This window comes from Phyllostomus hastatus, unplaced genomic scaffold, assembly GCF_019186645.2.
Source record: "Phyllostomus hastatus isolate PE091 unplaced genomic scaffold, TTU_PhHast_1.1 phas_scaffold_21, whole genome shotgun sequence".
NCBI lineage: Eukaryota > Metazoa > Chordata > Mammalia > Chiroptera > Phyllostomidae > Phyllostomus > Phyllostomus hastatus.
In genome coordinates, this window is record NW_025334017.1 from 39,694,384 (window position 1) to 39,717,216 (window position 22,833).

Genomic DNA, 22,833 nt, shown 5'->3' on the forward strand with positions numbered 1-22,833 from the left:
TGCCGCACTCTCAGCCATGGCTGGCACAGTCTGAAGCACCTGCGGTCACCCCCTGGCAGTCGTAGAATCAGCCTTTACTGCCCAGCAAGCTTACCCGGACTCCCCAGGTTCCCTTCAAGTCAGAAGGACCTCCGCACTCATCCCCGTCTGTGTCCCCATCGGGTGGACAGTCCCCAGATCCACGAGACAGGAGGCAGGAGAAGGCCTAGACGTGGTCCTAGACGTGGTCATAGCCGTTTCATGAATGGCAGCTCCATCGGCTCTGCAGGTGGACGGACCAGGAGAAAGGGGAGGGATTTTCCCTGATTGGCGGGGAGAGTGGCTCGGAGGGAACAAGTCACGAAACTGACCTGCGGTTGAGCTGCATGCCCGCCGCGTCCTTCCCGAACCTCCAGGGCAGGCGCTCTGGCCCTGCCAGATCTCGAGTCTGATGTTTGCCCACTCTGCCTTCTTCGCAATTAAGGGAAAACACTCCTTAATATTTTTTCTAAACTAAAGCATTAATTCTCAGTTTTGAATGGTGTCTATTCTCTACTAGTATATACTCACTGGTATTCTATTAGTGGATAGAATTGATATTATAAATTTTTAAAATCAGTTTAAGAGGTTAAAGATAATATTTTCTTGTATGTACTCAGTCTGAAGTATCAAAATGCACCATTTTTCATTCATTTCTTTGTTAGTTTTAATTTATGTATTATAAATATTAATGGTATATTTTTCAGGTAGGAGTTTTTGTGTTTTTTTTCCTAAAAGTTACTTCAAATGTGGAAACAAGTGGTGTTTTTTTCTGGTAAAAATTGACTTCATTTGAAAATGTTTTGATACATTTATTTATTCGATCAGCAGACGTTAAATCCCTTCCAGTACAAGTTGCTAGTTGCTGAGAATAACAAGAAGAAAAGCATGCTTTCTGCCTTCAAGAAACTTATAATTCATGCAGGTAACATATATGTAAACCTAATTATGTATTTAATATAAATACAGTAATATTATAACACAGGAAATAAACCCTAAAATGGAGCTGCAAGCTGTGTGCAGGGAGAGCACAAAGCAAAAGCGGTTCATTCTGGTCAGTGGGTAGAGGGAGGACTTCCGGGAAGAGCTGACACTTGAGCCGGGCCTGGGGCATGGTTGCAGTTTCGCCTGGAGGAGGCAGCGAAGTGCGCGTGAGGCCAAGGGTGTAGTATGGTCAGAGCCACAGAGGGGTGAGAATGCATGTCATATCTGAGGGGAGCGAGCGTTCCAGAGTGGGTGGTGTATCCCGGGCCAGGATCACGGTGGGGCCGGTGTAAGGCGAGTGAGGCCGGGGCATCTGGAGCAGAGCAAGAAGGGGTCCAACACTTACTGATCAAGTCTCGTGTTCCTGGCTCTGTGCCAGGTTCCTTCTCCTATACAGTCTCATTTGATTCCTATAACAGTTTTGTGAGCGATTAACTTCGTCACTCAAAGGTAGAAATAAAAGCTCAGAAAGCCTAAGTAATTGCCCCCAGAGTCACAAAGCTTGTAAAACTCAAGCCTAGGCCTAAAAGTTCATGCCTCGCCACCCCCAAACTTTCCTAGGTTGAGCTCAAAGTATAGAAAGCCCTGAAAACTACTTTAAGGTGCCTGGGTAATTTTGTAGGTAGTGCTGCTTTTTGGTAAGAGATGTCTGACTAGTGAAGACACTTGTGCTGGCAGAGTGAAGGGTGCGCTGGAAAAAGATACCGCAAGGAGTGAGACAGGTAGAAGACTGCCGCCGCAGCCCGGGCAAGGTGCGGGGCAGCGGGCAAGGTGCGGGGCAGCGGAGCTACTGCACTGCCGGCGGACCCGAGGAGGAACGGCGGCGGAAGAGACTGGGGGAATTTGAGCTCTTAGCAGGAGACTGAGGGTCTGAAGACAGTGAGGAAGCCCAAAGTGGGTTTGTAGTCCTGACTTTAAAAAAAAAAAAAACACAACAAAAACCCCTAATAACTAAAATTGAGCGTGTACCCAGCACAAAAATGTTAATGTTTTAACCCCCTTCCCAGTGGATTTTCTTGTGCAGACCCGTTTTGGAGGTCACTGGAATTCAGAAGAATGAGCGTTGGGGAGGTTGGCAGGAGGAAAGGGTAGATGCGAATTAGAGTTTGGCTTTGGACGTAACTGATTTCGAGATGCTTAAAGGACTGCAGTTGTTTGAAGATGCCTCATGCAAAGTCTCAAGTGAGTGTTCAGGGTTATGGAAGGAAAATGATACCAGGCTGACGTTCTGGTGGAATTCCGCTCTGTCCTCAAAATAGAGTTCAGTGTCTTTTTCCCATCTCTTCTTTCTGTAGAACTGTGAATTAAAAAGGAGTCTGTTTTGTATTATATTATTTTTAGCTCATATCTATACTTGATTGTTTTACTGTTTTATCATTTGCTTTTCAACTAAATATTTACAAATTTTTGGAAATGTTATCCATGGTGGTCTAAATTAAAGAGTGAGTGTTCTTAAAACAGATCTTCTGTGTAGTCTAAAACAGGAAGATCTTTTTGAAGACCTGGTGGATTGTAGTTTATTGACTTACTCAGATTCGTTTAGAATATTCAAAGATAGCACTCCTAAATGTGTCTTCCAAACAAAGAGATTCATCCAAAGAGCAGAATGTCTTCATAAATGGCTTATGCTTTTTAGTAACTTTCTCCAAAGTGTAATTCTCACTTCCTTCTGGCCAATCCTTTGTTACTAGATTAATACTTAAAAAACTTAGCCCAGAAAATTTTCAGTGTAACTAAGACCCTACAATTATATGATTAAAGGCACAGACACTAGTTGGTGTTTGGGGTTGGTTCAGCTTGGTTTGATTTTAAATAAGATTACTATTTTTTTCAACCTGCAGCCAACAAAATCTTTTATCATTGATATTCAGAGCATATTTCCCTTTGGGAAAGAAGGGATGGGAAACAGCTGTAGTTCCTCCAAATCTGGTAAAGTCCAATTAACTTTCTTCCTTTTGTATATTTTCCATTCAGTGTCGGTATCAGTACCCTCAATGAATATTTATTGAATACCCAATGAATAGCAATACTATGGTAAGCTGATCACATGCTGATGTGGAAAAACACATATTATTTCTTATTGCTTAATGGATAAAAGGCACGCGTAACTTACCAGACTAGGACAACTTCACAAAATGAGTCTTTGGTAAAATTGGGCAAAGTGGATTCTCAAAACAAGTACCTGAAAATGGAAGCCTTCCTGATGAAGGAAATGGCAAAGCAAAATCTAGCCCACTGCTCTCTGACCGGTCCCCTGTCTTTCTAGACAGCAGGGGGCAGCAGCATGAGCCCGTAGTGCTCCTGGAGTCCCCTGCCTGTGCTTGTTCTTCCCTTCACTGAGTCTGCACAGAGCAGGTACAACTGCCCTGCATGGACAGCAAATTGTCGAGATAGAGGGTTGAACAAAAATCACAGTGTGGATTGATGGTTAATAAAAATTACAAATCTACTTTCACATCTAACACATTATCCTGTTTTCTTGCTTTCTAAGTCTTTATTCTAGAGGACAAATATTTAGGACTGTGAGTCATAGAACAGTAAACTTTATAGTCTCAGGATGTTTATAGTTGTTCTACAGGTAGTAGCAGGATGAGCCGATAGGAAGTGCTCTGTCACATAATGAGGATTAGTACATGTGAATGAATGATTGCTGACATCCCTTCCAGAAAACAACTTGTTTTCATAGCTTATCAGTGAGTTCACAGTCTATTGCTGTTTTGTATTTGGCCAGCGTGCAACAGATCAGCTATTGCAAGAGCAAAGTGATTAGAGAATCATTGTAAGACCTTTGCCCTAGTTCCGCCACTTTAACATTGAAATGTACTCGGAGGCCAGCCTCTTTAAAGCCTGTCTTGTTCCCTGGAACAGGGTTTGTGTTTTCTTCTGTGAACTCTGCATGATAGAACTCTGACCATACTCACCATAGTACTTTTGCACAATGTAGGTTGCAACCTACTAGTGAATAATGCAATCATTGTTAGAGGTTGTCACCAGCATTTTATTAAAAATGAAATGAATAGGGTACGTTAGGAAATACCACAGTGTACCGTGGCCAGGTAGCTCAGTTGGTTAGAGTGTCATCCTGATAGGCCAAGGTTGAGGGTTTGATTCCCTGGTCAGGGCACCTACAAACCAATGAATGCATGAATAAGTAAAACAACAAATCAGGGTGTGTGTGTGTGTGTGTGTGTGCATGTGTGTCTCCCCTCTCTCCCTTCCTGTCTCTAAAAATCAATATTTATTTAAAAAGAAAGAAAATACCACGGTGTGCATGATGCATAGGAAGAGAATTGTTTCATGAAACGTTTGTTTCACTTAAACATATTTTTGTATATATTGGGTGGTAATGTAAAATATATTTCTTACTGCAGCTCATGGTTAGAGTTTTCTGAAAAACACTTCATTGTAACATGAGATCACACCATGTAATTAATTCATAAACTTCTACTAGACTACACACCTCTTGAAAGAAGGAATTAATTTTGTCTCTTAATTCCTAATACCAAGGTCAGAACTGAAGGACACATACTATATATTCCGTTCGTTTGTGGAATGAAAATGAAATGAAAGTCGCTTCATTTCTCTGGGTTTCGTACTTCCTTTTCATAAATTAGAATGCGAGCCAGTATCCCACAGTGTTTCTGTGAAGATCAGTTGAGGTAATGGATGTGGAAGCGCTCTGTGCACGGATTCCTGTCAGTCAGGTTTTTGTTATTGCTGTTGGGCACATGCACCTCAGGAACTCGGGACACCGTAACTCAGTGTTCTGAAGATGGCATATTTATCGCCCACTATTAATAGTACTGAGATGTCCCTTTTTTAGGTACTGAGTTAGGAGACAATCCTGAAAAACTAGGTATGTGCCTTTTTAAAAAGATTTTATTATGGACATTTCAACATACAAAGTAGGGCCAGTGGAAGATGGACTCCTGTGTACTCACGCCCACCTTCAACAAACAGCAAGTCACAGCCAGTCTCCTTCGCTGTGTCCTCAACTACCTGCCCCTTCCCATATTACTTGAAGCCGTATCTCCTTTTTCCTTCTCCTCCTCCTCCCCTCCCCACTGTCCCCCCTCTCTGTTTTTACCTTTTAAAGTATGTATAAGTATTCTTAACATTCTTTTCAAATACAATCATAAGTGCAAAGAAATGTAGATTGGTAGTTTAAAGTACCATGGTAGTGTTGTGTGAATGAGTTACACTCCCACAGGAACTAGCAGGTAACCAAGATGCGGTATTTCCCAAGATTTTCGAAACAGTCGTCGCATTCCAGAGCTGTAACTAGTTCTGGAGGCTTAGTTACACAATTGCCATTCTCTGTCATCTTCTGCAGAAATGTGACCTTACAGAAAAGAAATCTGAAGCATGACAGATCATTTTTAAGCTTTGTAAATTTTTATTTCTATCATGTAATAGCCCTCAAGCTTTTCGCCTCTAGCTAGGCAACACAGAGTGTGCAGCTGAGACTTTTGGAATGCTGTGAAGTTGTAATAAGCAGCTTTACGGTGATAGTTTAGGGTTGTGACGTGTAACTCAGGAGCCAGAATCCACTGAGGAGGAAAGAATTTCTGAAACACAGTAAACGTGATTAATTTTTCTTGCTTCTCTTGGTTTTCATAAGTTCATGATTTGGGCCTTTATATAATACAAATACAATAATTTTAAACCCTAAGGATGTGTAATTCTGTCAGATATTTTACTTATGTAGAAGTTTTCTTCGATAGAGTCAGATGTGGAATTTTTATTTTTAACAAGGTATTGCTGAGTTTTGCCCGCTGCAACCATTACATGGTCGGGAACTTTGCATGTTTTAATTGTTTAAAGGTTTTTATGCATTCCTGACAACAGTTTTTCCCAAATAAAATGAGTATAAATGCACTTTTATTTTTAAATATTTCAAGCCATATTTGTACTAGCACAAGCAGATTGCCCCAACCCCAGGTGGGGAGGCAGTGGACCGGGAGTGACAGAGAGATGGAGGGGGCGGAACTCGCGTGGTCGGGGGTCATGACTCCGGAACGTGGAATGCACACCTTGGACCATTCCACAGGTCTGCCCTGCTGCAAGCCTAGAAATTGCCCTCCTTTCCTCACTCAATCCCTACATTTAACAAATACATCTTTATTGTGTATTTATTCAGAAAAATTTCTGGGTTTCAGCTTTTCCATTCACATGGTCAGGACATCAGTGCCAGTCCTTATCACTGTACCCCAGACCCTGATCGCAGCAGAGAAGGAACGGACCTGCTGCATTCCAGCCGTGGCACTGGGACCGCGGCATCCCAACCACGGCAGTCTCTGTGCATTTAACCCCCACGAGAACCCTGCGAGGCAGGCGGTCGTCTGCACTTTCCAGGTTGTGGAAACTGGTTAAGCTCTTTCAAGTGTGTGACGTTGCTAAGGAAATCTTGCTCTGAGGCTGTCTTCCCCTGTAATGCATTTTATACAAGAATACCAAAATAATCTCCCTAAAATGTAACTTTAATATAATAACTTGCTTAATAAAACCTGTAATTATTGATCTAGCACTTTATAAATCACCAGGGATTTTTCATGTTTGACCTCTCATTCTGCACAAATTACTCCTTGAGGTTAATGCGATTTTATATCATGACCTCATACAGTAACCTAGGATGACCTCTATTTCCCGTCAAACTGATCATAAGCTCTTAATATTGGTGATGCTCGTATTTTACACTATGTCTCTGCTTTGTCTGTTCAGTCATATCTCCCAGTGTCAGCTGGCATTAGCCTTAGTCAGGTGAACTTCCTTATGGTCCTCCTCGGCCACATGCTCATTTCCTTTCTAGTGTCTACTCAGAACAAAACTCTCAGCCGCCCATCCCCACCCTGCCCTCTCATTTAAACTCCCCCAGTCCTACAGTGCGGGTTTCAGGTCCTCCCTTTTCCAAGAAGCCTTCCCCGGTAATTCGTCTTCCTGTCTATTCTGCCTTCTTGATTTCCTTCATCAGATACGTTTACCTTGAATAAAATTTGAAGTTTCCTCCTAACTGTACAAGTAACATTGCTTCATGTAAAAATATTATAGAGGATATTTGAAAGTGAAAAGAAAACGTCCAGCGTGCCAGTCCCGGTCCGTGGAAGGACCCACTGTTGCGTGTCTTTCGAGTTCTGTTTCTGTGCATAAACGAGAATGTTCACGGGCACGTGTATGTAGACACACCTGTTTACAGACACGGGAGGTAAATGTAGGTGTACATTTTATACACAGACACCATCAACTTCGTTAACTCGACAGTGTATCTTGGAAATTTTTTCAGTGACTATAAGGAATTTCATTTAAACATCCCTATTCCTCAAATTGTTTCATGTCAAATTATTTTATGCATATACATCTTATCTTCCTTCACAAACAGAAGATGGAAATTCTCCAAGGGCAGTACTTACATATTCAGGCTCTTTTTCGCCCATTTATCCTTTACACGTTCCGCATTTGCTGCATATTTCACATATTTCATATTTGTGCTGCAGGAAAGCGAGATGCTTGACTCTCACAACCCCGAAGGAGTTAGGATCTAGTGGATAAGAACCTGCATTTATACACATAACCGCAGCACAAGGGAGGGATTGAGAAGTGGCACAGATTTCTGTTTCTGTCCATGTGGCTGATTAGGTCCTTTGAACAATCCTTTTGCTGAAAATAAATGACACGGTTGAATACGTATAAGAAGACGGCCTCATTACAACAAAGGGCTGGAAGGGTAAGGAATTAAAGGCCAAAGTCTGAGGAAAAGCGAGAGTACAGGGAGGCTCAGAGAGAGGAAGCTCGTCTTGTCCTGAGGGTGTTTCAGGCCAGTTTGAACTTTGTCTGTCTCATAGGTGGTAAAACTCGACGGAAAGTCAAGGGATGATTAACTTAAAATTCAGAATAAAGGTTTTGGAGAGGATGAGTGCATTCAAAGAGTTTCTGGGGTACTCAGAATCTCCTGTTTGTTGACCTAGTGGTAGCTCTCCAGGTTAATTTATTTTCTGAACTGAGTGTATTTAGTTTGCGCACTCTTCTGCACACATGTTGTAATTTACAACAAGGAGTTGAAACTGAAAGGACAAGTTACCAGACTATATGTGCATATGTGTGTGTACACACACTGTCATCCCACACATGTGTCTGTTATACGTGGGCCTCTGTATGTGTGTAATATACAATGGGGTGTGTAATATGTAAGTTTTACATGTTGATGTAATATATAAATTTATGTATAAGTGTGTGTATGTTAGGGAATGCAGAACTGTGTGTGTGTTTGTGTGTGTGTGTCTCATATATATAGGGAAACAGGTCTGGAAGAGTATTCACAAATCACTGAGGGCAACCTTGAGAGGTAGAAAAGGAATGGGGAAGTAGCAAGGAGGGAGCTTATTTTTTGTGCTTCATACCACCGTTGTTAAATTTTTTGTTAATGTTTTTATTTAGAATGCTTTTAAAAATCAGATTTTAAGAAAGATACAGCTTCTGTCTCTGCCCCTAGATGTAAAAGCACCCCGTCTACGATGCTCCCCACCACATGACACAGTACCTTTAAAAAAACAACAACAACACATCTTGTTCCTTTGCTAGATTATAAGCTCTAAAAGAGAACAAGGCGGTGTCATGTGTATCTTTCTATTTCTTGTACCTAGTAAATCCTGGTACACAGTAGAGGGTCTGTAGATACTGGAGAGGAATGGGTGAATAAATGTACCTTAAGAAGAACCTAGACATCCAGTAGACGTAACATTTTCTTAAAGGCTCTTGTTATATTTTTTGAGAATTATTTTGTCCTGGCACAGCAGTGGGCATAAAGTTGGCACAGTGAATACAGGTTGGTTTGAATCTGACACTTTGTGGAAGCTGTAGGCAAGCGTGGAGTCCACCATGCAGTGCCCCCTCTGGATCCCAGAAAACAGGAAAATGAAAATAGCCTCTGAAAATTTAACTAAGAAATCAACACCTAACAGATAAAATCCAAGAGAGCAATGTGATCTTAAGAGACACAGACTCTTCGGACAGTGAGATTTGACTATAACCCAGTTGAGGGTTATAATTGACATCTTAAAAACACATACACACAGACAATCCATCAGAAGAGCATTTTCTCTGTCTCCAAAACAGAGGAAAAAAAGCCATTAATGCAATTGTCATGATGCCATGCGAGGCTCTGTCTGACCAATGCACCTGCCAGGTTGAGCTGAGCATCCCAAGCTGCCTGGAAGGTGGGTGGCCCGGTTGCAGAGAGCGGCAGAGCCCCCTGCCTCTCGCCCTGGAATCCTGCATCATTGACTCCACTTGCTCTGCCTCTGTGCGCGCCCCAAGCTTCCCTCTGGTGACGCGCCTTCCCAAGGAGGTGACTGGTGCATTTGGGCTGGTGCAGATGTTCAGTGTGCCTGATCCCTCTGTTATTCACGGTGAATAATGAAGTCCTCTCTTCTTTTCTCCCTTAATACATCATTGTCTTGTGAGTTTTGTTAGCATGAGTCTGCATTCCTAGGTCCAGTCAATGAGGTCGGGTATCAGAGCCTGCAGGGCTCATCAGGGTAAACATTACCTTGCGGGCATCTGTTGGAGCGGACTGCTGGACTTGCCAGGTGATGCCCATCTGTGTTGTCAGGCTCCATGTCTCCATTCCATTGCACACTTCACGAGAATAACTCTTCTCAGAAGTAATATGTTAACAGCATCTTAATCACGTGCACATTTTGGTTTGAGAGCACCAAATATTATCTCATTGACAGTAGATCCCTTTCCTCTGGTGAGTATTGTTTGTTTGGATTTGCAAATTTCACACCAGTGTGGGCGGATGGAAAACACACTGTAGACACCCCATTGCAAGGACCTCCACAGCCTCATCTCCAGCTCTGCCTTCTCTTCGCACCTGCCTCTCATCTCATTGTGAGCGCCGCCCCTGGCGTCCTGCCCACTCACTTCCTAACCTGGTCTCTCTTGCAGCAGGGAGACCCACGGAAGATGGAGGACGCAGTGAGTGCGGCAAGATTAAGGATAAGGAAGCAAGTAGAGCAGGCAATGAACGAGGTTTCAGAATTTTTTCTTCCATTCTCACCTTTCTCTCTCCCCTCAAAACAGTCCCAGATGCTCTTGCAAGGGTCTCAGGTCTCACACACTGCTATGAAAATAAAGGACAAGTTCTCGGTGACACGTTTGACTTCTCTGTGAATATAACGGCACTAACGCCAGAGTTCAAGAAATCATTCACAACAGTTTCTTGCCAAAGAGGATATCAGAGTAGAGAACAGGGGAAGACCCACTGCAACTCTTAAGTGAATCCTGGAATTTTTAGAAAATTAACTGTTGCATCGAATACGTAGACTCTTCTTTGGGACTTTGTCAATCAGCAGTTTCCCCCCTTGTCTTCTGTCCCTCCCCTTTCACTCCAGATTCCAGCCAGGGCAACCGACTGCTAAGTTGCACCATACATTTATCAGGAACTGACACTGAGCAGCCCCCACTTGTCACCGTGATTTAAAATAATGTATCTTATTGGCAGATTAGAACCTCCCCCAAAATTTCAGGTAGGATAGATAAATAGAAAATCTTGAACAGACTTCCCCTCCCCCAAACTTGGTTCCTAAAAAACTGTTGTTCTTAGAGAAATCACAGTTTTGTTCATTTACACAACTGGAGTTTTACAGCGAAATAAGACACCGTTGGATCATTAGTGTGCGTAGTAAGTCCGCGAGGCTTCCGTTCCTCCACGTCACTGCGGGGTGTTGGTGTTCAGTGACGTGGGCTGAACTGCTGTGCAGGCAGTTAGGGACCGTTCTTGATCATTTAGCTGCTGGCTCACCAGTCAGTGAATTCTGTGGGCCTCTTGCCCAGATCCACCACCCTTTGGCTTCCGTTTCCTTTGGAGGAGGGATGGTGCTGAAAGGAGGACGGGGCCCGGTTCTCACCCCCGTGTCTCACGGCCGCAGGCGCTCTGGGGGTGAGGTCACCCACGCCGCACCATGGCCTCTGCAGTGACGGCGGTCGGGCCGGGCGGCATGGACACGCTCCGAGTCAGGTGTTGTACCACGTCCGGAGTCGTCGTCCTGGCTCTGTGGGCTGGTGACAGCTTCCCATGATACAGAAGTTAGCATTTCCTAAGGCAAACCAGGTAGGATGCAGTATGTTTTATGCTGATAGGAGGCATTACCAGAAAGGGGAAAAAACGTATTCACTTCCCTCATTAAACGTTTGGTTCACGGGGAGAGGTTTACCCTGAGGGCTGACGGCACGAAGGCCGCCCCTGTGTGTGTCTGTGGGTCCGTCCGTGTCTGTGTGTTACGTGTACATCATGTCTGCACGTTGCTTTTGTCTGTAGCACACTTTAAAGGGTCCTTTCTAACCAGACCAACTCCCAATGACTGTATTCCTTAAACTTTTAGGATGACAGACTCTTTAGACAGTCTGAAAATTACCCTGAAAATGTGTACACACGTAAAATGCTGGGTGCAGTTTCATGACATTCTCGCACTCTCCGTCCTATGTATGCGGGTCCCCGCGGGGCTCCCCATTTCCGTCCCCGGATGGAATTCTAAAGGGACCTGCTCTGACGGTCACTGGTGAGCGTCGGACATGCACTCGTGCACCGACACGCACCGAAGGCCCACTGCGTGCCAGGTCCTGTGCCCCCAGATGAGGAGACGGATGGGACAGGCGCAGGCGATGGCGCAACAGGCCACGCGGACGCAGTGCTGCCAGGGCGGGGTGCCGCGGAGCGCACGCGGGATGAGTGCGCGGTTCAGCTTCGCAGCCTTGAGAAGTTCTCCCCAGCGGGAGGAATGCTGGGTATGGAGTCAGAGAGCGGTAGACGTGTGTGTCGTGTTGAGAAATTTGAGTTTTGCTTGAACGGGTCTTAAGTGGAGGGATGATGGAAACTGTGTGTGACTGGAGAAGTTAGCTCCGACGGGAGCACGGAGCGCGGCTGGGGTGGGGGCGGCGGCCCGGGAGGCTGGCGGTGCTTTGGTGGCAAGCCTCGTAACAGTACAGTGAGTGTAACCCAAGTACTGGCCGTCCAGATGAAGGGGAGACGGCGGGTTGAGGGGTGTGCATTGGATGGACCGAGTTACTTCTTCAGCGAGTATTCGTTGTGCTGCCGTCCGTTCGACAGGCTGTTAAGTACGGTGACAGGCTAGACGGACTGCTTTGTCCTCAAGTCTAGGGACGACAACTCGCAGGCGTCTGGAGCGGACAGCTCAGGGGTGACAGTGCCTCCCACTGGAGGGGAAGTAGATGTGTCTCAGACCCCAGGTTCCCAGGCAGGAGAAGTGCTTCTTCAGGCTACAGATACCCCTTCTGAGGTCTCGGGGTGGCCTTGTAGTTGTGAATCGCGGTGTCTATTGAGAGACGTTGCTGATGGGAGAGAGTTGCTCTATGAACAGCAGTTGGCGGGGGTGGGGTTTGAACCTCTGATACAGATGAGAGGTGGAACTGCGAAGCGGATGAGGTTGCCCAGGAGGAGCATGTAGAAGGAGAGCAGAGGAGGGCCCAGCACGAGAGGAACTGGAGGAGAGAGGCGGGGGTGTGTAAAGAGTGGAAAGCACGTTCCAAGGCGGAGCAGCGGGGAGGGTGCCAGCGCCGCGGCAGCGCTGGGCCTCAGTGTGTCCTGGAGAGGCTTGTACAGGCTCCAGGCGATGACCTGAGTTCACACATTCAGCTCCCCATGTTCCCCAGCACCTCGGCTGACAGGAGTCGTGAATCTTCACGTCACAGGGCTCGGGCGGTCAGCAAAAAACAATGAAAAGGTTCTATGCTATGTGAATTATATCTCAATAAAGCTGTTAAAGAAAATGATGATGAACATCACTCTAAAACATACCGTATGTTTACAACCAAGTTGTCATTTCAAAAATGAATAAACTACAAGCATCCACAGGTGGGGATGAGGGGGGGCCGGGTGAGGGAGAAGACGTTATGCACAAAGGGAGAATAAACTTGTATCCAGTCACTTGGTAGCACTATCTGGGAAAAGCAATGACTCGTCACCATAGATATTAGAGAGGAAAGGGTTGGTGCTCAAATTTTACAGTCGGGGGAGGCACCTTTTTTTGGCAACAAAAAGATTATCTTTGACATTGAACGACTTTCAAAATATGCCACTCTTGTGCTTGCCCTAAGGAATATACACGAAGACATCCTAGAACCGAGCAAGTAATTAGTAAGAATAAAGAACCCAAAGAACCCAGCAAGGGGAAGACATTGTACGGAGTATTTTTAAGTGGTATGGACTTAATTGTAGATAACAGATGTTAATAGAGTAGTAAGCCATATGCTAATGATAAGTGGTTCCTCAAAAAGAGTCGTGTCACAGCCCGATAATAATGGGGGTCTGGGATCATTCAGTGTTCCCTCAGTCCCACAGGAGGAAGGTGGAGGAGTGCAGGGAGGCTCCCAGGTGCTGCATTATGGTTGGCACCAAGATAAACTTCAGAGTTAAGCTTTGCTCATGTGGAAGTTGGGTGACTGACTTTCCAGTCAGTTGGCCAAGAGCTGGCGGGGGCACTTGAGTGCATGAAGAGCAGAGTATTGTACAGTAAAATTAAACCTGAGGATGTTCATTGCCATACAGTGACTACCCTATTCTATTAAAAGACAAGTATTCAAATCGATTTTTTTTTAAATCAGCCATAATATGACACAGAGGCACACCTAAAAAAAAAAAAAGGAGGTATAAAGCTATAGTTATAGAGGGAATTCTTAAAATTATATATTTCAAAAAAACTAGTATTTTAACTCTATGACAATAAGGACAATCTGTAAAATGAATAACCAGAAGTAAATTTTTAAAAATAACCAGAATTGACTCAAAGTGACTAACACAATGAATGACATTGACAAAAAGAGAATTAAAAGGAAGATTTCTTCCTCCCCAAAAGTGCCAATTCTAGACATACTCATTGTTAAATGTTGTGAAATCTTAAAGAAACAGATACTTCCTGTGTTTTCTAATCTATTTCAAATCATGAAAAAATATGGAAAATCTCCCAATTTATTTTATGAAGTTAGTATGACTATGACCAAATTCTGTTTTTTCTTTTTCTTAAAAGTTAACACTTTTACTTAAAACTACATATATGAAATCCTAAGCCAAATACTAACAGGGAACCGTAAATATGGTCAGTTCTGATTTGTGTCAATAAAGTGGCATTTATTTGCTGTTAGAAAACCAATAATACAATAATCACGCTGAGAGCTTGGAAGAGGAAAGCTTTTTCAGCAATTTATTCCTGTGACCCAACCCTCACTCTGTTGATCCAGCAGTGAACCAAAGCAACCAGAGTCCCTTTCTTGGTGAAACTTAAGTTGCACTGTGAAAACAATAAGAAATAGACAGCTAGTGTAAACGCACAGGTAAGATTTTGTTGTATGATAGATTTTCAGATCAGTGGGGGGAAGTTGGCTATTTGAGAAATTTTTGGAGCCATTGGCTAATGTTTTAATGATACTTAAACCCAAAATTTGTACTTTAAAATGCATCCCAGATGTATTAAAGATTTTATTTTTAAAAATTAAAACTGAGTGTGAGAAGCTATAATCAGGGAATATTTATATTAACTCATGTTCTGTTAGACGTTTTCACGCATTTCAGAAGGAGAAGTTCTTGGAAAGATTTATGAGCTGAAGGATAATGTTGCTCTGTTTCCGAGATAAGGACAAAAGCAAGTGCTTCAAACTTGCAGACAGTCAGCAAAGCATAACATGTTTGGAAGATGTGTTAGAAGGTTACAAAGAACTGAAACTTCAAAGGGTAAAACCCAGCATCGTTACCTGATACAGTTTTAGCAGCCGAAGTCCAGCTGTACTAATAAGACTCATGAACCTTTTCCAAGTGGTTCCTGAAACGTAGATAATTGTTCCAGTGCTTTTTACACGCCTTGCCTCATGTAAACAGTGCCTAAAGCAGCCATCTGCAGTGGGTGCAGATAGTATTTTACATATTTCCCTGGTAGAGACAGGAAGAACAGAAAGGTCTCAGTAGCTTGCCTGAGGGCACCTATCAGCAGAGCCAAGGTTCACACCCAGTCTGGTGCCCAGGTCCGCTCTCCTAACCATCCTGCTGTACCTACCTAACACGGCTCCTGATTTCCCGACTTGTCCTGAAGTTCTCAAAAACAAGCTCCTGAAGACGAATTCAGGGAGGGGAACTTTTTAACTTCATTTGCCTGAAGAATGAATTTGGATGATAGCATCTCAGCTCACAGCTGCAGAATCCATTTGGAGTTTGGGAGGGATCCTTTTCTCACCTACGGCCAGCCTTTGCCAGGGGATCTTCCTGGGGAGCGTTTGGAACTCTGGCTTCCTTCAGTTGCCAAAATAACCTCCAGAAAGTCACTTTGAAGTATTTTTGAGCAAAAATATTTTTCTGTTTACTCCAAAACAAATGAGAGGCCTTGACTGCCACTCCTGTCATGAGCCCACATGTGCGAGGCCGGTTCTTCCCCGTTGTGACTGTGGAGGCGGAGCCGGGTGGCCAGCGTGGCCCCCGCCGAGTCCTCCGTCCCCCATCCCCCACCATGCAGGCGAGAGGGCAGGGCATCCACCGAGCAAGAACACTGTGTGGTGTTGATCAGGGTTTTGTTTGTTTTTTTTAAGATTTTTAAAAATTTATTTTTAGAGAGAGGGGAAGGGAAGGAGAAAGAGGGAGAGAAACATCAGTGTGTGGTTGCCTCTCGCACGCCCGGACAGGGGGCCTGGGCTGCAACCCAGACATGTGCCCTGACTGGGAATCAAACCCGAGACCCTTTGATTCGCAGGCCTGCACTCAATCCACTGAGCTACACCAGCCAGGGCCAGGGTTTTTAAGCAAAAAAAAAAAAAAGTTCCCAAATCTGCCATTATTTTGATATTTTAACTTCACAATATTTTTTTAAAATTTAAAACATTGAAGGCAGGCTTGACTTTTCTTAAGTTTATTTAAGGTGATAGGGACTTTTAAAAACATTCTGAATGTCACAGGTTCGATTCCCAGTCAGGGTACATGCCTGGGTTGCAGGCCACAGCCCCCAGCAACCGCACATTGATGTTTCTCTCTCTCCCCCTCCCTTCCCTCTCTAAAAGTAAATAAATATAATCTTTAAAAAACACATTTAGTTTAAAAGAAAAATTCTGAAACGCTATATTCAATGTTTGCTTATTGGTGTGGAAAGGTAAAGATGCCCACATTGTGAGCACCATTTTGATCTTCACCCGAGGAGGTGTTCGTTGATTTTTAGAGAGAAGGGAAGGGAATAGGAGGGAGTGGGGGGGGGGGAGAGAAACATCGATCAGTTGCCTGCTGTGCACGCCCTAACCCGGTACTAAACCCACGAGCTCTTGGTGTACAGAACGGTGCTCCATCTGACTGAACCACCCAGCCAGGGCAAAGTGGAGGCTTTTTAAGCAACGTTAAATGAATTGCCCAATTTCTGACAGGGGCTAAGTGTCAGAGCTGAGATTTGAACTTGGACCTGTGGTCCAAAGACTCATTTCCCCATAGTACTCTATACTATATTACCACCGTAAGACACAGATCCCAGAAGGGGAAGCAGGCTTGGAGTTAGGACCGTGAGTCTGGCTTTTTAACATAATGAGTGTAAGAGATTTATACAGTATCAATTTAGAGGTAAACCATTGGAAGTACGGTCTCAAGTCTGGGGAAAGAGCTAAAAACATCCTTGGGACTGCCATCAGGAGGTGCTCGTAGCTTTAGAAATAGATGAGATTGTTGGGGAGCAGGGGTCCTCAAGTTCTGGAGCAAAGCTGGGCCATTCACAGCATGTCACCTGCCAGCTAGGCTCCTTGGGTGAATCTCTTTACACCCCTTAAGCCTAGCTTTTCTTACCTGTAAAATGAGGATTAATTGAAATCATGGTACCACAGAAAGTACTTAACATTGTGCCTGGCCAACGGTAAACTCTCAGCTATTACGGTTTTCTATATTGCTTTCTCAGACTAGAGAGGAAGAATTGTCCTTCTCCCACGCTGTGTCTAAGAACAGCTAGGTGAGACACCAGAAATAGGGAGATACGGAGGGAGCTTATCTGTGCTCCCTGAGTTCCTCGTTGCGTTGTCTCGAAGAATGGCGAGTCATGTTATCTGATAGAGAATTGGAACTAGCAGGTGTACACAGATTCTGCTGGGGTTTTTTTGTGTGTGTGCCCGGCCCAAAGGCTTGCTTGTAGTAGATACATAACGAAGTACTGATTGATAACGACGAACCCCAAGGGGCAGGCTTTTTGGGGCACCACATGAAAAAGATACAGCAGATGGGTGTCTGGGGAATTCCTGCAATGTCTCAGTTGGATCACATGAGGGTTTTTGTTTTTTAACTTTTCATTTTATCTCTGATATCAGTTCCAGGGGATTTTTTCACCTCTCAGGTGTTGTGCTGGGTGAGAAGTAGTAACTGCATGAGCACTGGGCAGGGAGTGCCGATGATGTTGCACACATACCTCTTAGTTTTTCTCGTGAAGCCAGCATCTCATGACGGTTATTATGAAACTGCCAAATTAGTGTTGAGCCTTCCCTCCAGAGAGCTTCTGAGGAAGTCATGTAGGCCATCTGATTTACAAGGGAATTACATTTAGGAAACTACATTTTCTAAATGTTATGCCACACAGAAGGAATTCTGAGAAAAAGGTTCATTCTCTTGGGGAAACTGATTTTATTTTTTTGGTAAAAGGCTACCGTGTGTTCAGTTAATTGTCAGTTTTCACAGATTTTTTTATTTTTATTTTTTGTAGTCAGGGTCATAATTTCTCCTATAAGATTATCTAGTGTTTCGGAAGCTCCTCAGAAAACCTAAGGAGAGATGGAATATTTTCAGGTTCAAAGTATGTGTTTCTGAAGCTATAATTAGGTATCTCTCTGCGAATTAGCAAACTAATTCTTTTTTTTTTTAATTTAGTAAAAATTCACCTTTTAGAATTAGGCTTTTACTCGACCCTAACTGATGTCCAGTTACTTCATTTTCTTCGGCTTTAATCATCACCTCGAACGAGTCAAACTCGGCTGCCTCTGCTGTTCCCAGCTGGGCCTCAGCCGTGTTTAAAGATGCCTGCTAACGAAGGCCTTGTGCATGCTTCCCCGTCCCTCTGAATGGCCGGTGCGTGTCACTGCGCAGCGTGTGAGTCATCAGCCTGCCACAGGATGTTTTCCCGGGGCGTGCAGTGCAGCCTCAGATCACCCCATCGCCGCGATGGCCGCACGTGGGGCCCCGTCTGCAGAAGTGAATAGCGTCCCCCTTTACAAGCGGGAAAATGAACAGTGCCCATCATTCAGGTCCCAGGGTTTAGTTAGCTCCGACTCGCTAAAAGAGGCTGAGCAAGTAAATAGTATAACTTGCCACATAGAGCAGGTTCTGACTCATCGCTGTTTCTGTGTAACCGACCCACATAGGTTCCTTGCTGTATTCTGTTATCTATACACCTCAGCACTTTTGTCTGCTTGCTTTACGGGTTAACTTTTTGTGAAATTAGGCTTAGAAGTTGATTATCTCATAAATCCCTCCCCTGTCTAAAATGCTGTAAGACATTAAGCTTCATTTTCTCAGGGCCTCCATCCCCTCGCCAGTTGATGTGGCTGAGGTGCCTGGAACCTTCCAGGCGTCAGTGACTGACTGCCGCTGCGGCATCTGCGTGGGCAGCTGGCGCGGCAGCCGATCCGTTCGTTCAGCAGACAGACGCCATGTTCACGGGTCCAGCAGGAGCTCTGCAGTCGGTAGAGAAGTGTGGTGGCTTCACAGCAATGGCCCCCCAAGTTCTTCGACACTCCTCCCATGCCACGGTGGGGCTCCACCCCCTCCCCTTGAGTCTGGGCTCTGTGCCTACCTGGCAGGAGACTGTGGCCGACTTCTATTCCGTTTCTGCGTCCAGACCTTAAGACGCAGTCTTAATGAGCAGTGTCCACTCCCTGTGTCTTGGGGACCCTGGCTCCTAGAACCTGGCCCCCGTGCTGTGAAGGAGCCTGCACCGCCCCTTGGAAAGAGCCAGGAGGCGGGCGTCCACTCGGTAGCTCGGTGACCGGGCCGCGCGGGAGAAGACTCCCCAGCTCCAGGAGACCTGCCCCAGCCGACACGCCGTTCTCACCGAGCCCTGCCCAGATTGCAGGTTCATGAGCACATGAATGACTGTTGCGCTTAGCCGCCCAGTTTTGTTGCCAAAACAAGAAGGCAGACACATAAACAAGCAATTCTGAAGCAGTGTAGAATTATGATGACAGTGATCTGTAGTGGGTATCACAGCAACACTGAGGAGAGACACCTAATCCTCAGTGTCAAGGAAGACTTCCTCAAGGAGATGACAAGTGGGCTGAGTCTCGAGTGAGTAAGGGTTAGCCAGGTGCGGGCAGGGGCGGGCGGCAGGGTGTCCTGGGCAGAAGGGACAGTAGTGTGGTCAGAACTGAGGCAGCGTGGAAAATATTGTTCCAGTGTACAGACGAGGAAGTGTGAGTCCCCGAGTCTTTTCAGTTTTGCCACACTATGGTTTCGGAGCTGAAACTGGATCGGGCTCATCTAACCCAGCCTCCCCTTTTATAAATGAAGCAGCTGAGTCAGCAGCAAGGTGAAGCAGAAGAACGCAGGTGTCCCGGGTTGGGGGTCTGGGAACCCACTCTGAGCAACACCTGCGGGAGGAGAGGGGAGACGCAGGAGCCAGGCCTCTGCACCCATCGACCAGCCGCTGGGTGCTGTTACCCTGGATGCTGTTATCCTTGGGCCAGGAGACTCTTTACCTAACACAGTACCCAGAGAGGGCTGAGAGCAGAGAATGTTCTGCCATGGGCACTCCCGGCCACCTCATTCCTGAGGACAGCCTGAGAGGCACCTGTGCACGTGACTTCAAATTCTAGCTCTGCCACTGCCCAGTCATTCAGCGAGCTGGTTACATCAGGGAGACCCTGCATACGGCTTCTTTAACCTTCAGGGTCCTCCACTAGGAAAGGAGAGAAAATGGGAAACCAAGTCCTGGTGTCCTTACTTGTGAAATAGGAAGAACAATTGTACTACCCTTTTGAGGAGGTCATTAAGAGGATCTGGTGAGATCATCAAGTTCCCAAAGTACCTACTTTTAAAAGGCTGTTGTTATTATACTATATGTCAAGAGCCTCATTCAGTGCCAGATACATAATATTTGCCACGAAAATTCCTCGATAAATACTTCATTAAAAAATGTTTCAGAAATGTTCAGTGACTTTCTAGAGGCCAGAGTCAGTGTGGAAGCCAGAGCTGGAACGCATCTGCTTACACTGCTCCTGGGTTTGAGTTTCAGATCAAGGAATACGGGAGGAGATGTCTCTCCGGTGAGTCAGAGTGTGGTGTGAGGGAGTGGGTCCCTGGCTGTGACTTGACCCCGGCGAGTCCGCTTCCTTAGGCTGAGTCGCTGGTGTTAGCCAACGTGAAAATGTGTTTTTCAGCATAGAACCGAGAAGATAAAACTGAGGGTGAAGTCATCTGAGTAGCAGCACTGCACGAAAACAGCCCCGTTGCGAAAGGATGGTTACAGTTTGGGACAGGTTACTTTGATTCATTAGGGATGTATATATACATACATGTACGCACACACAGGGGTACAAGGGTGGGCAAAAGTAGGTTTACAGTGGGAGTACCCAAAACAGAGTTTATTCTTGTATTATTATTTATTAATTATTGTATTATATTCCAAACAAACAACTGTAAACCTACTGTGCCCACCCTATATATACATATACATAAACATATACAAGTATAAACAATGACTGAACTTCTTCCGGACAGACCTTCGTACGTACATACATATATGACTGTACTGTAGTGCATCTTGACCTCTGATAGTTTCCCCCAGAAGATCGATGTTCTAGTCATCGGCCCCCTCATTTAGGGGATGCTGAACCAGGGATAACTTACTCTCTCTGGGCTTGAGTGTCCCCTCTAACGTGAGGAATTGATCCAGGTGAGTGTCTTCAAGTTCTGTCGTGGCTTAATTCTTTAACTCCCCGTGTACCCTACAGCACAGACTTAAGACAAAACAGGCCTGTTGTATCCTACAGATAAATGGTCTCATTCTGCATGTGCAGAGGAGCACGGTGTGTGGAACCAGGCCCGCAGAGGAAGGTGTTCAAGTAGCTCTTGCTAAAAAACCGTGCTAACTCCCAGTGAAGATGGAGAGAAAGATCCCTGTTTTGTGGGTCGACCAGAGTGCTCCATAGGCATCGCAGAATCATGCCCTTCCCTGCAGCTTTTTTGTGGAATCATCCAAATTGGTGGTTTAACGTTGATTGCCAGTCACTAGCGCGTTGGAGACTGTGCAAGGCAAGAGTGTGCGAGCTGCACCCCACTTTGTTCATCAAGGCAGAGGGTGGGGAGGCGGTCAGGGTCACAGGGCTGGGTGCGAAGCTTCTTGCCTTCTATCCGGCAGCACCGAGGCTGTCAGATGTGGTCTTAATCCAGTGTCGGGAAGGCTTCACTGTTTATAGAAGCATCTTTTTTCTTTCCTTTTTTTTTTTTTTCCATTTTTTCAGTTTGGCTTCACTGCTGTTACCTTACGCATGTAATTGGGTTTGTGACTTGAGTAGCTTTTAAAATTTTGGCAATTAATCTCATTGGAGATTCATCACGCTTAAGGCATTTTAATATAACTTTTATTAATATCTTGAAATCTGGGAATTTAATCAGTGTACTTACACTTTTAAATTTGTTCTTGCCTGAACCATTTTACATTTTCACAGAACAAGTATTTAATCCAGGGGTGTCCAGCCTGCAGCCCTCTGCGACCCAGGTGGCTGTGACTGCGTCCCAGGTGGCTATGACTGCGGCCCAGCACAAAATCATAAAGTTACTTAAAGCATTATGAGATTTTTTTGTGTGTGATTACGTGTCACAGTGTACTAAGCGTGTGGGGCAGAGACGCCAGAAGGTTGGATACCCCTGATCCTTATGATTCTGTAACCAAGGGATTTAAAGATTAACTTTGAAAATAGGTCAGGGAAAAACATCTACTTTGTTTTACAGCTAATCAGGCAAGGAAGTAAAAGAAAGAAAAGAAAAGAAAAGAAAAGAAAAGAAAAGAAAAGAAAAGAAAAGAAAAAGCAGTTGAGAAGCTTTTGAAATGCATTTGTGAAGTCAGTTTTATGTAATTTTCTGAAAGCTGCTCTCTGAAGCTGAAGTATGAGTCAAAGTTTCCTTTCGTTTTGCCCTCTTTCATTCATCTATTCATTATTATTCATCCATTCATTGTTCATCCCTCCATTCACCAAATGTTGCTCCAGACACTGGGGTAACAGAGATAAATAAGACAGCGAGAGCTTACTGCGCCCATCGTCTGCCAGGAAAAACTGGGGAGGCCTCAGCTCCTAGCCGCAGCCTGGTGTCACGGCTGAGCTTTGACACGGGGCGGGGGCAGGGGCGTGGGTTGCTTCCCTGCACTCACTAGTAAGCAGCATGACTGGAGGTGAGACCCATTCTGTGTCCATTTCCTCATCTCTGAAATGGTATTGCTCACCCCATTTACTTCACGGTGTTGGTGGAAAAATCAAACGAAATCGTGATTTTGAAATCACTATCATACAAAAACAAGTAGTAATCTTGTGACTGGTATTCTACAGAGACGAGTAGTCATCTTGTGACTGGCAAGTGGCTCCGGCTGTTCCATCGCCTCTGTGCGAAGGGTTGAGGATGAGCACGTGTCTGTTGCTCTTTTGAACCAGATCCGTGTGTTTGGAACGGTCGCCTGACCCCTTCGTCCACATACACAACTGCCCTTCTTCCTGCCCCCGGGGCAGGAGCTTCGTAGTGAGGTAGCAGGGAGAGTGATATCTGCAGCTGGTAGCACTTGTTTGCAAACTATTATTCAGTCCGCATCGGCATTAAACCCACAAGCGTTAGTG

At 45.0% G+C, this 22,833-nt stretch overlaps 1 protein-coding gene and 1 long non-coding RNA gene across 4 annotated transcripts in view; one reads left to right on the forward strand and one right to left on the reverse strand.

Annotated features, from left to right (window-relative positions):
- Positions 1-22,833, forward strand: part of NSMCE2 (NSE2 (MMS21) homolog, SMC5-SMC6 complex SUMO ligase) — a 202,575-nt gene that overhangs the window by 98,246 nt on the left and 81,496 nt on the right. Inside the window, exon 5 of one of the 3 annotated variants that reach the window (XM_045861062.1) lies at positions 9,946-10,029. The exons of 1 other annotated variant lie outside the window; for it this stretch is intronic. In XM_045861062.1, the coding sequence (XP_045717018.1) occupies positions 9,946-10,029 (84 nt within the window). The remainder of the gene's footprint in view (positions 1-9,945; positions 10,030-22,833) is intronic. One more of the 3 variants, XM_045861063.1, reaches the window with a different exon arrangement.
- LOC123833050 lies at positions 17,615-19,042 on the reverse strand. Its single transcript, XR_006788163.1, has 2 exons — positions 18,804-19,042; positions 17,615-18,684 (listed from the first exon to the last, which is right to left on the reverse strand). It is a non-coding gene; the product is annotated as an uncharacterized LOC123833050 (long non-coding RNA).